Below are 15,948 nucleotides of genomic sequence, written 5' to 3'. Positions count from 1 at the left end.
GTACTCAATCTAACCAACCCGACATCTGCCATCATAGATCATTGCAATTCTTTCCTTCTCTCTTTGCGTTTATATCAATCTCTCTCTTCTCTCTCTGTGTTCATATTCTTCTCTCATTGTGCTCTCACTTAATATCATCACCAAAAGAGATGACCCGAAAGTTTTTACAAAGAGAAGACCCAACTCTACTTGCTATTTTGTGCATATTTGTTGTAGATCATAGATTTTTTGCATTGTTCGAGTCCTCTTCAACGTGTGCAAAGCATCTACACCCTATTGGCAACAATTTAGCTGATTTCTCCTCCCTTCAGGCACCCCATGTTGAGTTCAAAATGCATTACAAACTGCTTGGCTCTTTTAAACATCCCCAAAACTCAAATGTTACCAAACTTTCATTAAAAAAAAATGTGATACTAGAGAGTATTTTTTGTCCCACAAGCAAAATCCTAACTTGGGAGGGTCCACTCATTTATAGATAAATAGGCTGCCCACCATTCAACCCATCCCATTTCTATCCTTGTTTTGTAAGTTACACCCGTCCACAACCTCACTACTACTATTGGCGACTTGTTTCCAACCTACCGCCCACCATCACCATCTGATGTTCAGCCTTCATCAACTACAGCCATCCACCTAGCACTTGCCCATTCCATTGCCAAGGTGGTTTCATATGTTGAGTACAATATGTTCAATACATCCACCTGGCACTTGTCCATTGCCGAGGTGGTTTCATATGTTGAGTACAATATGTTCAATACATGAATATGTACAATATGGAATGTACACAAAAATGTTAAGAATAAGATACGCTATTTCATACACTCATTTTAAAAAACACATAAATTTATATATAAAATCAGCATACACACATATAAAATGTGCAACTTAAAGATAGATCATGGAAAGCACAAAGTTTCATGAATCAAAATTTAGAAAACAATTACAAGGCCATATAAGAGTTGAAACCAAAGTCATGTAACATGTCTACCATCATCATTTAATTTGTGTTTGCATCTATAGCAAGTCGTTTTTGTGTTTTTAGCACCTTTCTTCATCAACCTCTGCTCCAATTAGTGGTTATTGCACTCCGGATCCATCTCCAACGGATGACACACATTGACACCTCCCTCAACATACTCCCACCAAAGCCACCGACTATTGAACAGCTCTACCCTTGGGCATTCTATACATTCTCTCCTTTATTTACAGGATAGATTCATTCACTTCAGAATTCTCCTTCTTCTCTCTTTGTGTTTGTGTTTTTGCGTTTTGGCATTTAAGGTTTGTATTTATTGCATTACTGTCTAAGTTATTGTGCTTTAGTCGTGTTCATACATTCTCTGTTTTCTCAATGCAAACCCTAGCATATCTTCACAACTCCTTCACAAGGTACATCTCAATTAGAGTACTTTGCTAATGAGACTAATAACCTCTCAATTGAGAGAAGATTATCCACTCTGGACACAACCGAAAGTTCAAAATCTTCACAATCAAGCCAAGTGGCAGATCCGTACAATCCATTTTTGAGTGAGTCTGATTTTGTCTATACTGCTCCTTCAATTATGCAAGAATTGTAAGTCACCACATGGAGACCCATATTGGTACCGGTACAGATTTGACAAAAACTCTATGTTCAAAGATGTTCCACAAGGTAATCCTTCATCCTCTGTTTCATTTTGGGTATGAGTTTGGTGCTTTACATTCACCTTTTCATTTCCCACAGTTCCTTCCCACTTTCATTTTACCTTTATATTTATTTTCTTTCAATCTAAACCCTTACTTTAGACCTACACTAGGCTATCCAATCTTAGCACACATTGTCTTTGAAGCACATCTAGGTTCAAAGCCATCACTATACACTCAAAGATATACCACTCTACACCGTGGTACATTGTTAGCCGGAATGCCACCCTTTAACACGATGTCTCACACACCTACAAGTACATCACTCTATCCTCTCATCTCGTTGTGTAGGGAATCCCCCCCACACACACTATACCACCCTTGGTTACTCAAACGTACAAATTCTCATCTGTTGCTAACAATCACCTCCTTCTTTGAAGGGAACAAGGAATGGGAAGGAATCACCTCCACTTTCAAACTAGTCTACCTTTCACGATAGACCCTAAACATGGACCATATTCTACTACCAATGGTCAGTCTCCTTCTTTGAAGGAAAAAGGGAGAGGTACACCACATCCTCACAAAGACCATCCAAGCACCTCCTGCCTAAAAAGAAAATGTTTTGTACATTTTCCCAAAATCCATGCATGAGGATGACAATCCTCGCTCCAAGGCAAAGGGTCTTACATCCACACCCAAAATCACCTAACCCATACCTAAGAATCGATATCATTAATGGCAAGATTGCACATATTCTAGTAGATACATGCAGCACTCATAGCTTCATCAACACCGAATCTTTGAACGAGCTGAAGTTGCTACCCATAGACATGGAATCATCCTTGCGGATACAAGTTGCCAATGGTGCATATGAGTCTAGTAAAGAAGTGTGTCCATATACTTCAATTGAGTTGTCGCCCTCTTGCACAATACAAGTGGATTTAATCACTTTGGATATGGGACCTATTGACATTGTTATCATTTGTAATTGGCTGAAAATCCTTGGCAAATTTACTTTAGATTTGGAACAAATGCAAATGGAATTTAATTGGCAAGGGCAGCACATAGAATTGAAAGGCATAGACCACAGACATATAGAACTCATCTCCATGAAGAAATTGCGGAAGAGAATCAATACCAAGTCATGCATCTTCACTCTTTTGCTTACGAAAGTAGATGAAGAGCGGCCACTAAATCAACCATCTTCTTCTACAAAGAAAAGGGATCCAAGATTGGAAGAGCTATTCGAGAAACACAAGGATTTATTTCAGCCACCATCATCTTTGCCTCCAAAGTGAGAGGTTGACCATCCTATTGACTTGTTGCCAAACACAAAGCCCATCAACAAACCTCCTTATTGCTTGTCCAAGTTTGAGAGGGAAAAGGTGGAGCGACAAGTCAAAGAATTGCTGCAAATGGATTTAATTCGGCCAAGTCAATCACCATTTGCCTCTCTCGTGCTCTTAGTCCAAAAGAAGGATGGATCGTTTCTGATTATAAGGATTTGAATAAGTCAACTATCAAGAATAGGTATCCTATTCCTTGAATTGATGATTTTTTGGATGAACTTACAAGATTCAAAGGTCTTTACCAAAATAGAACTTCGTTCGGGTTATCATCAAATTCGAATGAAGGAAGGAGATGAGTTCAAAACAGCTTTTAGGACTGAAAGGGAATTATACCACTTCTTGATTATGCCATTTGGGCTTTCCAATGCGCCCACTACTTTTCAAGCCCTCATGAATAAAATATTGCAACCCTTCTTATTCCCCTACAAAACTAGTTTATCTATTTTTCACGACAAGCGGACTGCTACTTCGATGGTTGTGTCTTCACATTCTTGATTGGCATCGGAGCTATCTTCCAAGGTCAAGTTTCACGCATGCCTACAACACTTGGTTAGCATTAGAGCCCTTTTCTAAGATTGAGTACAAGCACACCTCGAATGCCTTGGTGGCTAACTTTTCCTCGTTCATTCAATTGCAGAGGGTCAAGTCTTACTCCTCCATCCATTTGATCTATTTGCATGGTGGACTGCTATCTTGGTATTTTTCAACTAAAATGAAGCCATCTCCCAAGGTTGAGATTTGGGCTTGCCTATGCCACTTGGTCACCATTGCCCTCTCCCAAGATCAAGTGCAGGCATGTTCCACATATCCTAATGTGAAACATCCCCTCCTACGAACCAACTTGCACACAAGATACGTCATAAGCCTCACTACACTCAAAACCACAACCACATCTTGGTGTTCCATACCACCATCCAAGTATACAAATGTGTCAACCAATGAGCCAAGAGTCCAAGACTAGTGATAACAACTTGCGCCCATTCGGACGTCCAAGGATATAACACTTCACCCCAAAGGGCTAGAGGCTTTTCAAAGAGCATTGTCTACCCACACCCATTACATACATGGAAGCAATATGCAGCCAATCTCTACACAATGGCAAATTAACCTCCTCTTCTTGATCCACCAAAACCTTACTCAAAGACATCCACTTTCTTTATAGAGGACAAGATCCAAGAAGCTATTGACACACTCAATAGAGGTAAGGCACAAAATCATGATAATTTAGTATTAGCTGAGCACGTGATACATACTAAGGATTTGGTGGCAAGATTACTTACATGTTTAATAAAGCCATGTGTAAAGGCTTTTTAGAGAGCTCGAGCACTAACACTATTGTACCCATCCCCAAGTGGTCCTACCTTGTCAAACTATTATGGTTGGACCAAGTTATATGCCTCCATTCTTGAGCATGAGCTGAGAGATGGGGTCTTAAAGCACAGGGATAAGCCAATTTTAGGAGAGGCTTTCTCTATATTGGATTACATCCTCACACTTAAGTATTGGAGCAATTACTAAGAAGGGCAAAGCTCATGACCGACAGATCTACTATTGCTTTGTGGACTTCCGCAAAGTTTTTGATACAGTACCAAGAGAGATGCTACTACACAAACTACATGATATGGGAATGCCTAAGGCTCACTTGGGGGATTGTGGCACTAAATGAGATGCTAATTAGTGGAGTACCACCACTTGAAGGCCTTCCAACAACTATTTGTTCTGCCATTGGGGTGAAATAGGGATATCCTCTTTTTCCGACAATATTTGGCCTATACACTGATGGGATTTCAAAACATCTCTCTCAAGGAGAAGATAGATAGAGGAGCTACACTAGTTGGCAATTGGAAACCTCTTACTATATACAAATGACATTGTGCTGATAGTTAGCTCGTCACAAGGGCTATGAAGACATTTGGATGCATTACACTCCTATGCATCGGACAATGAGCTTTCAATGAACCTTGGTAAAACCAAGGTTACGGTGTTTAATGCCACATCATAGTGGATCAAAAGATCGACACCTATGTTCACTTATGAGCGGGAGAAGATAGAGTGTATGAACTCATACATATCTCGAAGTTTTATTCACATGTCCCACTTTCCCTATGAGAGAGGCAGTGGCAGATACTAGATTGAAACTTGGGCACATAGAACTACGTAATTTGGAGAGGATATGCCCACAAGTACAGTTCTAAGAACCTTGCACTAAGTTGTGGCTTCGATATACCAATCACATCCACATTAGTCTATTAAGTGCAAGTATGGGGGCCCAACCTTGATCACCACAATTGATCAAATCGTACTTATGATGGATGGAGATCAATGAAAAGACCCCTTGTACCCATGATCTCTAGGATGATCACATGTAAGGCCTCGATCTCACATAGATCATCAACGCTAAGTTAGGGGGGGCTACACTAATTGTAGTAGAGGCCCTCACTTGGTCAGCCTCACCAATATGCAATCTATGGGACCTGCCCAAACATAAATATGCATGGCTGCCACTGGCCCTTGAGTCCTCTCAACAACTTGCCAAAGTGGGAGATGCCTCATATAGGTATGTTCAGATGTCAACTTTGTTGGAATTACATGACTTTAGCATGGACATTTGACACACTACTCCCCTTTCACTGTTCCCTTGAAACACCATCTCTTACTTTGAGCTGCTTAGAGGTTGGTAGGATCATTAGAGTGGACCTCACTCAATTGGATACTAGGAGGACATAGTTGGTACCAATACAAGAGTTGGGGATGAAGATGGCTTTCTACCAAGAGCATCTTCTCCCCACCAAAGATGATGACTTTACTATTTGTCTATGACACATGGATACCCACCTTTCCCATGGGATTAGATGTGCTATTGGCTAGTTGCCTCTTCACAACGATTGACAGATTGAGATAAGCAATTATACATCCATAACCCAAAGGAGCGTATATATCAGATATGTCAACTACACTAAAGACAAAGGAGCACTACATTTGCCGCTACTCGGCATACTATGTGATTTAAGGCCACTTTCATTGTCTCTTCGAGGACGGATTTGGGCCACTATCAACAATCATGGATTACACTAATTCAACGTCTTGGCCTCTTTCTCCATGAGGTATGACGGCTTCACAGTGACATGGGACGGGTTTTGGGAACGAGAACGAGAACAAGGAGGAGGACACGGACTAAAATTGCCATTCCTTGCCACCATCAAAGGGGAGTCTAACAAGGGGACAAGATTGGGATGGTTTGAGGATAGGCTAGAATTGGGACAGAGAACTAGAAAATGGCCATTCCATGTCACTATGGATGGCTTAGGGAGGCACTCCTTGGGAGCAGAGCCCTAGAAGTTTAGAACACAAAGGTTTAAGAACCTATCCAAAGATAACTTACATATTTCTTTATGAGGGAGGCCTAGGGGGCTTCAAAGCAATCCCCGTCTCAATCTAGATCTAGGAGGAGCATTGAGAAGACTCCGGCATAGCCACAACCTACACCTACACCTACACCTACACCAAGGACACTGATTGATCAAGCAATCTAGCTAGGCTGATCCAAATGTCCTAGACCCCAACACTAACATCAATAATACATGTATATGAGGGTACAAGAGATCATTGCTCAAGCTAGAGCTAGGCCCCATGTATCTCCATGATATTACTAGTGTTGGTCCATGCATACTAGGCTTTATCACTTCTAATTGTATTAGCTAGAGCTTTTTGTTAGCTGTTAGCTCTAAAAATTCTTAGGTTTCTTTTACTGTTCGTTTACATTTATTATTCTTTTCAAACAGTTGTATCGTCGCACAGATGGTTGTACTCATGGTCTCATAGGTCACTTTGTCCACTGACCCTAGTTCAAATCTCCCTTTTTCTACACCTATACTAAATGACCATGCAAAATGTAAGAGTTGAACCAAAGATTCTGGTAACCACAAGATCAACTTAACCAACTAAGCTACATCCATCTCTCTCTCTCTCTCTCTCTCTCTCTCTCTCTCTCTCCAAGGCACAAGAACAGTACTAAGGCTTGGGCACTAAGTCACCAGCAATGTGCACAGTCTCCCTCTATCCACCAAGATGCAGTCATGCAGCAGAATGATTATCTGATGGATTGACACGCAAGGAGGGAGCCTGCCCATGAATAGGCAAATAGTTATCAGCCAACCCCAAAAAGGGTGTCGAAAATAAGTCGACCAGCATAAATGTGACTGGCATAAAATAGAAATGCCCAGACTCTAGCCCATCAGATGTACACTCTGCTAACAATATGAAGCCTATATGACTATCTGAACATGCTTTCAGATTTGACTTTGCTCATGCTGTCTAGAAGCTGCACACATGAATGTGTAGTCAATTCTTTTATATAACCTACGAGTATATGTATAAGACAGCATTTTAAGTTGCACCTAGATGAATCTTGCCTCGATGTACCACCTTGGGCTAGCTAATACTACTCTATGGCCTACAGCTCTAACAAAATCATTAGCCTGAAACATCAGATAGGGAGCACTTGACATGGGTATCAAATTTCTGGTTTCAAGACAGCCTAAACCAGACAAACACTCTGTATGTTACAGCAAACATATTAATGGAGACTTTCACCCTATATTCACAAATTTATCATTAGAAAATCCCAGAAATTCTTGTCTAGATTAACTGTAAGATATCAAACCTTTACCTCAAACCTTGATTTGAGAATGTATTCTAGCCATGGTTCAATATTATTGCTTGGAACAAAAAACGTAATTACTGACAAACAAAGTGCATACTTTTCCCAGAATGATACAATTACAAGCAAACACTTGCCACTCCATGAAAGCAAAACATTACATAAAGTCCCAGAATTCGACATTAGGCCTCCGACTACAGAAGCATCAAAATTACTTGCTCGTTTTAGAAACTGGCCTTTTTCTTAATGTTGAGATTTTAGAAATATGAATGATCACTCTCAAAATTTGACCAAGCACCAAAAGTACTCCTAGAGTGTTAGTATGTCAATTTAATAAATACCAATCATTGGGATCATGCAGAATGCGCTTTCAAAATCCATAAATTGAGAAGACAGATCAGTATTACAAGAATAAACAAACCACCCAATTCCATCTTTGAGGTACTGCAGAATGTAAGGAGTTCAGGAGTCAGGCCGAACATTGTGAGATCGTAAAGTGTGCCCTCAATGTCTACTTACTTTTAGCACATTTTTTATTAACGTGCATCACACAGTTCATTCCCATATCCCATCTTTCGGAAGTGTATGTCATGCAAAGTTGAGCTTTCATGTCAAAATCAGAAGAAATGAAAAAATCCATGATCACATGTGGTGTCTAATTGCTAACAGCAAAGCAGGCAAAACTAGAAGGCATTGTAGCCAAATACCTTGAATGGGGAGCTGTATGCATTATAAGGGTAGCCACTCCGTAAAGCCGGCTGATTTGAAGTAGCAGTAGACCCCATCTTTTCCTGAAGGCCTTTTTCATCTAGAACCCCTGTTTGTCTGTCTACTCCAAATGGAACAGATCCGTCAGCCACAACCGCCTGTGCATCTGCTGGCAGAGGCTGCTCCTCACCCTCATCTACAGGCTCACTCCCTGCAACAATTATTAAATCTTCATCTTCATCCTCTTCACTATCCCCATCAGCTTTGGCTACACTCACTTTTTCAGTTCTTCCATAGAATGAATGATCATTATTCAGTACGATCTGTAAGTCATCCTCACTATCACTGTCCCACTCATCAGCAGCTACTGCTGCTGTTTCTCTAGTAGCTTGCCGATGTGCATCCTCAGTCTCCTTCCCATCCCAGCCATAACCAGTGTTATCATTTTCAGTGACCTCAGAAGTAGGCATGCTCAGGGTGGTGGATAGTCCCGGAATTGTAAGAGTGTGATCAGTAAGATCATCGATGTCAGGGCCATCTAGGTAACTAGTAGCTGCTGACAGGAAAGCTGGCTGCCTTGTGCCTGTGGGTGTATACAGTGGTACTTCATCCTGTCTAGGGCCAGCTCGAGAAAAGGCCAATCCATTCTCTCTGACTCCTGGTATCATGTCTGATTCCATCAATGCTGTCTGACCCTCCCTTAAAGTGGTGTCATCATCTGGTAGCTGAGTCCCGTTGCTACTAATGGGCTGAATGCTGGAGTACAGGGTCATTTTGCCGCTTGGCTCAGCATCCGTGTCCTGGAACCCTCCTAAACCTGACTTTGAGCTATATCTGAGCAGTAGCATGTCATCATCCTCATCAGAGTTGTGCTCCCTTGTATCATCATGCCCATGGAAGGGCTGAAATGATTCCACCACCTTGAGGGCGTTAATAACAGGCTGTGTGCCAGCATCGGGATGGACGACGCCCAGGCCCTGGATAACACCATCGCCGCCACTGCCGCCGCCACTGCCAACATCTTCATCGTCTTCCTCCTCGAATTCAAAACCAGGGAAGCCTTTCTGCTGGCTTCCAGCTCCAATGGTAGGAGCCTGGGGCGTCGGATCATCGTAGAGGTCGCCGAAGTCATCCTCTTCCATGGCTCTCTCCCCGCGCCTCTCTAATCAGAGAGAGGCAGATGAGGGGGATGCGCCGGCTGTGGTGCGGGTCGAGTGTGCGGCAGCAGATCGAAGAAGAAAAATTCTCTGCGGCGAAGGAACTTTAATTACCTGCGGGCCAGAATGCACGCTGGATCGACGAGCGGCAATGGCGATGGCGACCACGGAGATCGATGATGAGACTCTCTCTGCAGGCGGACGGGTCCCAAAAAAGAAGGGAGGGATGAAGCAGATGAAGAGAGGAGAAGAAAGGAACGTATAAACGCGAACTTTGTGTGTGTTTTGATGTTGGAGGCCGTGATGAGGGGTGCCCTACTTCGAGTGGGGGGTTGGGGGGTGAGGGGGTCGGAAAGAGAGAGAGAGGGGGGAGGGGGTCGGAAAGAGAGAGAGAGGGAGGTTTTGAACTTTGGGACACCAATTTGAGTACTCTCACCTTGGTTCTCCCCAGTATAGTTCTTATGTTTAGGTTAAGCTTTGGTTGTTATTGTAGGATTTAAACCAATTCGCACACAATCTAGGTAAGCACTCCAATACTTAAACAAAATGGTGTCAAATGGCATTATTAAAGGGCAAAACACTCCACAGACCCGTCCCCTTTCAACCCAATTCTTTGCTAATTTAGTCAATGCCAACAATAGTCTATGGACACTTTGTTACAAGTTTAGAATTATTTGTTGCAAAGCTCTTGAATTTAAGGATAAGTTAGCAAAAGTTTGAATTGGTATAGCTTGGATTCAAAGAAGAGATGGTGTGACCATAACAATATAGTTTCAAGAGCATAAAACTCGGAGAATTCTTTGTGTAAATAGGATATTCTTTGGGCGTTGGCATAACCATAATAGGGATTTGATTGGTTGAAGAGCAAAGTTTTAGTAAAGATTTCTAAGTTGTCCTCTTATCCTCTAAGCTTTGCAAAGAAACTAGTGGTTCTTGAGGCAACTTTCACCTCTTTGATCACCTTTGCTGCAATGATCTTGAATTTTAGCAAAGCTCTTGGGAGCCCTTAGAGAGATACTTCAATCATTTCCTTTGGGGCTTTAGGGAAAAGCAACAATTGTGTTTCATGCCATGGGATCTTAGCATCACTTGCCAAGGAGATGGAAAACTAGGAATTTGAAAATTCTATGACAAAGCCATGATTTTAGCGTTCAACCTTCTCAAAAGGTTGAAGTATGAACAATCATGGGCAATCCCTTTTAAGATGTTGGCTCATCAGTCTTAAGCTTGTAGGTGGTCAATGGGAAAAAGTGTATTGGAAATGGCCCTAGTAGCTCCTTCTAGAGAGGTGAATGCCAATAGCTAGGGGACAATGGCTATCGACAAATAAATTGTATGCAATGACCTAAGCAAACCTTCTATTTCTATCAGTGTGGGGAGCCAAGACACTTCACTAACGATTTCCAAAACAATGATGCTCAAGAAGCTCTAGGTCGATTGCTAGCTCTAGTAATTGTGATGATGGTTGTACTAACATCAATGGTTGCCATTAGAGCCTACACCGAAGCAATAGTGGAGCTACCCAAGGAGACATAAGAACCAAAGAGGAAGGTAAGGCTACTTAAAGTCAAAGGCAATGCATAGGTCCAATTGCTTAGTTGTCAAAATATTAGTCAAATGATCATTAGGAAACCACTAATTGTTCCAACCCCTAGAACATGACATGTAGGTATGTAACCAAGGAGACAAGGAGAAGGTACGCAAGCAAGGTAATTGAAAGGCTAGAGGAGAATCAAATAGCACTACCTAGGAATAAAGTAAAGCATTTGAAGCTCCCCAAGTCCAACAAGAAGTGCACCCCTTTTCGAGGACAACAAAAAGAGATGGGTCACAAGCTCACAAAAGCAACAAAGGCCAATACCAAGTTTGTTGAAGTATAATATTTTATCGTGGATGTTAGCTTACTCCCTATGCTTACAAAATCAAAAGTTGAATAAATTTCAAAATTGTAGCATAAGCAAGGAAGGAGTTGGATCATAAGGCAATGCAAGCAATATATCAAAGGGAGAATAAATGACAAAGTTCAATGGAGACACCATTGAAGAGATGATTGACAAAGAGGCCCTGCCGTGAGTAGGCAGCAAAAGTAACCAAAAAGTAGCATAATAGCATGAGGAGGTGACAATTCGAATGACTTGGGATGGGCAAGAGACTCAACCCTCTAGAGATTTAGACTTTGACTCTATTTGGATACCACAATTAAAAGTTAGAATTTAAATCAATCTCATAGATGAGTCGAGGGAGGAAACTAGTCACACTTTGAAATCAAAAACATGGAAAGCAAAAATTTCATCAAATTATTCCAAATATGTATGTTAACCCTGAGCAATAGTACATAAAGAAGAAGCGCATTATTTTGTCAAAATTGTGCCAAGACAATTCAAGGATCATTGTTGGCAATGCACATAAAGCAGTTGCACATTCGAACCACAAAGCAATTATATCAATTGTATTAAATTGCCATGTAAATATGAAGCTATTGGGCATGATCATGTGCAAGTTGTGATGATAGCAATGGCTCCCATGGCAAAAATCGAGAAGGTTCTATTTTATTCCCACATCAGAAAAGCATGCAATAAGGGATGATCGATTACTTGGCCAAAAAGAGGGCTGGATGTCCAAGAGTTATTAACCATAAAAACATGTATAAAAAGGAAGAGAATGAATAGAATAGGCTATTCATGTGTGTGCAAACATCTTGTATTTGCTCTCTTGCATTTTGTCATTGTGAGAGAGAGAATGATGGAGATGTAGAGATTGAGGGAAAGGAGAGTGAGAGTGTGAGTGCGAGGGACTAAGAGGATGAAGCCTCCTTTCTCCTCTCTTACATGACAACCATAGAGAGTTGAGGAACAAAGGAGTGCATCTTGGATCATGGAGTGCGTAAAGAGTATCCTTCATGGGGTTGAAGAAAGACCATGCCACTTACTATGAACAGATGGAAACATTTGTGTCTAAGAGACTATGTAAGAGGTAGTGACCAACTAAGTTGTCGAAGCTTGTGAAATAATAAGAGTGCCTCCAAACATTCCAAATACATTGAGCATGTGTGCTCAACATTTTAGTTCCATTGTTGCCACAACAATGAAAGCATTGACTACAAAAGTTGTTCACATGGTTCTTTGTTATAGAATAGGAGAGACACTTTGTTGGGGGTAAAGGCGCCTCCACCTAGCCGCCCGTGTATTACTACACTGACAGTCACCGCCACTGCACACTGCAGGTGTGGCGGGCGCCCGTTACCATCACTTTATTCTTTATTCTTTTAGTGACAATTTGAATAAAGGAAGGCCCGATCACACATTGTGACTGTTGGAGTTCCCATTTCTTGTCTCTCTTTTTCTTGCTCTTGCTCTTCCGCCATAGCTCTCAAGTGCAAGCTTCGATATCCTTCTCTCCTTTCAACTGGTATCAAAGCATGGCTTCCCGACTCTTGAGCTTGGCTCGTGGCATTCTCAGCTTCCCATTGACTCCCCACTTGCATTGGGTCTCCTTCCCTGCAGCCATAGCTCATTCTCTTGAGCTCCTGTCACTCCCCGGCTACCCGGGCTTCTTCCCGGTCTATTGAGGCACCATCAGGGCATTGACATTGAGGTATTGCTTCATTATTTCAGAGTTTTTACTTCAATCCACAGGTCTAGGCAAATAGGGCAGCCACCATTGAAGCTTCCAACCTTCATATCTCTTTGCTATCGGTTGTGGGCTGCTAAAGGCTTGTTCCCAAGCCCCCTTCGCTCATGTTTGAGCCCTCCAACCACTCCAAAGTTGCCACGTGGACCAACAGGACCAGCAGCAACTCCACACAGATTTGCGCTTGTTTTGTGGACAGCAACACATCAGTCACTCCAGCCCCAACTCCAGCTTGGCATTGATTACTTGTTTGGGGCTCCATTTCAGGCCTGTTGCACATGTATTGATGCTTGGCATTGATCCTTTGGGATTAGGCATTGGTTGGTGGCTGAAAACAGTGTTTCAGGACTGTTATAAACAGTCAACAGACATTTGATACTAGTGCTACATTCACAGTTTATGCCTATGCTTGTTTGGGCATGACTACATAACCGGTTTGATGCATATTGCATCCCGATTGACTTGGGGATTGAAGCTACATGTAATGCTATGATTTTGGCCTGATTGTAGGGCTAGAAATGCTAAGTTTATAACAGTAAATGCATGCTGAATACTCTTGGATTGAAGCTATCTCTCATGCTTTGACATATGCCTATTGGTTTCGAGTGTATGTCTTGGGTTATGCTATGATGTATTGATCATTGAGGGACGACTCCGAGCTTGTCATTGGATCCGGATGCTTTGGAAGCTTGAGCTTATTTCAGCCCGCACTTATTGACATCGGTCTATGCTTGATAGTGGTTAGTGCTTTGACAATTATATGCTCTCTGGTTACATGCTTATCCGACGCGTACAGCTTCATGTATTTGTCTTGGCACAGTGTACCATGTACTTGTTGAGCTTTAGTGCTCTCTGAAGACTTGTCTTGGATTCTCATTTGCCATTCCGGACTTTTGTATTGGATGTCATTTTGGTTGTCAGAGATATTTATTGGGATGTATATCTTGCTCATGGATGCTACCTACAGTTGCTTTGTAGCCGTCATGCTCTTGGGATGCTATTGAGGCATTGTCTTGGTTACCTGTCTTTGGTCCTTTGACTTGGTTTAATTGAGCTGTTGAGCTCGTTTATTTGCCTTTTGTGCCAGTGGGAGCATCTTGTATGTTTGACCGACATTGAGCAAGAGGTTTATGCTATTTGAGCATTTTGCAGATACTTGAGACTTTGGGATCTCTTACACTTAAATGTTGCATGGTTCATGCACTGATATCTTGGAGTTGCTTTTGACCTAAGCTTGGGCTTTGCACTCTTGTGAGCATACACCTACCGGTGTTAGGTCTTGCCAGTGTTATGTATACTTTGCCCTACTGTCCAGGGGGTATGCCTACTCATTGATGGATACTTTGGTGACATGTCTGGGTGTTTGCTCAGGGTCTTGATGATTGTCTGGTGCTGATTTGTGCTCGTTTATGGCTGGCCATGTCTTGGCTATCATTTATTGACTTGGTGTAGCGATTTGGTTAGCAACTGACTCTCACAGTACCCTACTATCATTTATTACATCAAGCATATAACTCCGGACTGACATGGATTTTTCATGTTGAAATATTCTGAAATGATGTACTTTCACTAGTACTTGGTGGGCAGCAACTTTGGTTACACTTTTCTCGCCATTTTCTCTCGGTTTTGGTCATTTTCTACAGTAAACAGCAAGCAGTTTTGAACTGTCTACAGTCTTCCAGCCTGCATTATGGCAAGTTTGTCCATTGATCATGCTATTTTCAACATCACTAAGCTTGATGGTACGAATTATTCTTATTAGAAGAGCCATATTTGGCAGGTGTTGGTGCAAAAATCGCAGATCAAACCATTGAGGTTGAGCGGGCATCCGCCTACAACTATGCCAGATGAGGAATGGTTTGAGCTTGATGAGTTATGCAAGGCCACGCATGAGGGAGCCCTTGCCATTGGTACATTCGGATGTCTGTGGGCCCATGCTTTGTCAGTCTATGGGTGGTGCAAAGAATTTTGTTACTTTCATAGATGATTTTTCACGAAAAGTTTGGGCTTATTCCATTAAGCTGAAATCCGATGTCTTGGCTGTGTTTCAGAGATGGCTTGCATTGGTTGAGAACCAATCCAGGTATAGGCTAAAATTCCCAATTATAGATAATGGGGGTGAGTATGTCTCACGTGCTTTTGAGCAGTTATGTGATGAGAGGGGTATTAAGCATCAGTTGACCGTCCCCTACACCCCCCTAATAATGGTTTGGCTGAGCGAATGAATAGAACCATCCAAGAGCGTGGACGCAGTATGGTTAGCCATGCAGGCCTACCACGACTGCATAGCCCTCTTCCAAGAGTGACTGTCACCCTTGCACATAGCCTCATCATAAGTTAAAGGCTCTCCTGCATCTGTAACCAAGACATAATGCATCAAGGGCTGAAATCTATCAGGTGGATGTCTGTCTCTAGTAGACCGTCTCACGGCAGGCTCTGCTGCCTGTCCAACACCCTGACCATGAGCATCTGCTTCTGCAGTTGTAGGCTATCCAATTGGCTGTGCGGGAGCTCTCAGCTCCTCCTGAAATATGACCTTGCGGATCTCAACAACTCTCTCAGGCTGCCTATGCATCTTGTCTTCATGGAAGACTGCATTATGACTGCACAGGACTTTTCGTGCATGTGGATCCCAAAGACGGTAACCCATCTCGCCTACATCCCCATAACCAAGGAAAATGCATTTGACACTCTTAGGATCCAGCTTACTTCTCTTGTCCCTGGGCATATGGCAAAATGCCTCACATCCAAAGACACAGAGATGCACATAAGAGGGAGGTTTTCCAGTCCATACCTCCTCGGCAACCTGGAAATCCAAACC

At 42.2% G+C, this 15,948-nt stretch overlaps 1 protein-coding gene across 3 annotated transcripts in view; it reads right to left on the bottom strand.

The window, feature by feature from the left end:
- LOC148033181 (uncharacterized) overlaps window positions 1–9,776 on the bottom strand; it is a 52,577-nt gene extending 42,801 nt beyond the window's left edge. For 2 of the 3 annotated variants that reach the window (XR_015691268.1, XM_087681055.1), the window contains exon 1: window positions 8,340–9,774. Coding sequence is in view for 2 of the 3 variants with exons in the window: in XM_087681055.1 (XP_087537181.1) it covers window positions 8,340–9,482 (1,143 nt within the window). In the remaining variant the exon portion in view is untranslated. Of the gene's footprint in view, window positions 1–8,339 lie in introns of all 3 variants that reach the window. The other variant, XM_087681056.1, reaches the window with a different exon arrangement.
- Between the last annotated feature and the right edge of the window lie 6,172 nt (window positions 9,777–15,948).

The sequence above is a fragment of the Lygodium microphyllum genome, chromosome 7 (genome assembly GCF_053477565.2).
Source record: "Lygodium microphyllum isolate KBCC chromosome 7, Lygodium_microphyllum_v1.1.10, whole genome shotgun sequence".
Classification (NCBI taxonomy): domain Eukaryota; kingdom Viridiplantae; phylum Streptophyta; class Polypodiopsida; order Schizaeales; family Lygodiaceae; genus Lygodium; species Lygodium microphyllum.
The sequence above is the reverse complement of the archived record's forward strand: the minus strand, read 5'-3'. Positions and strand labels throughout refer to the sequence as shown.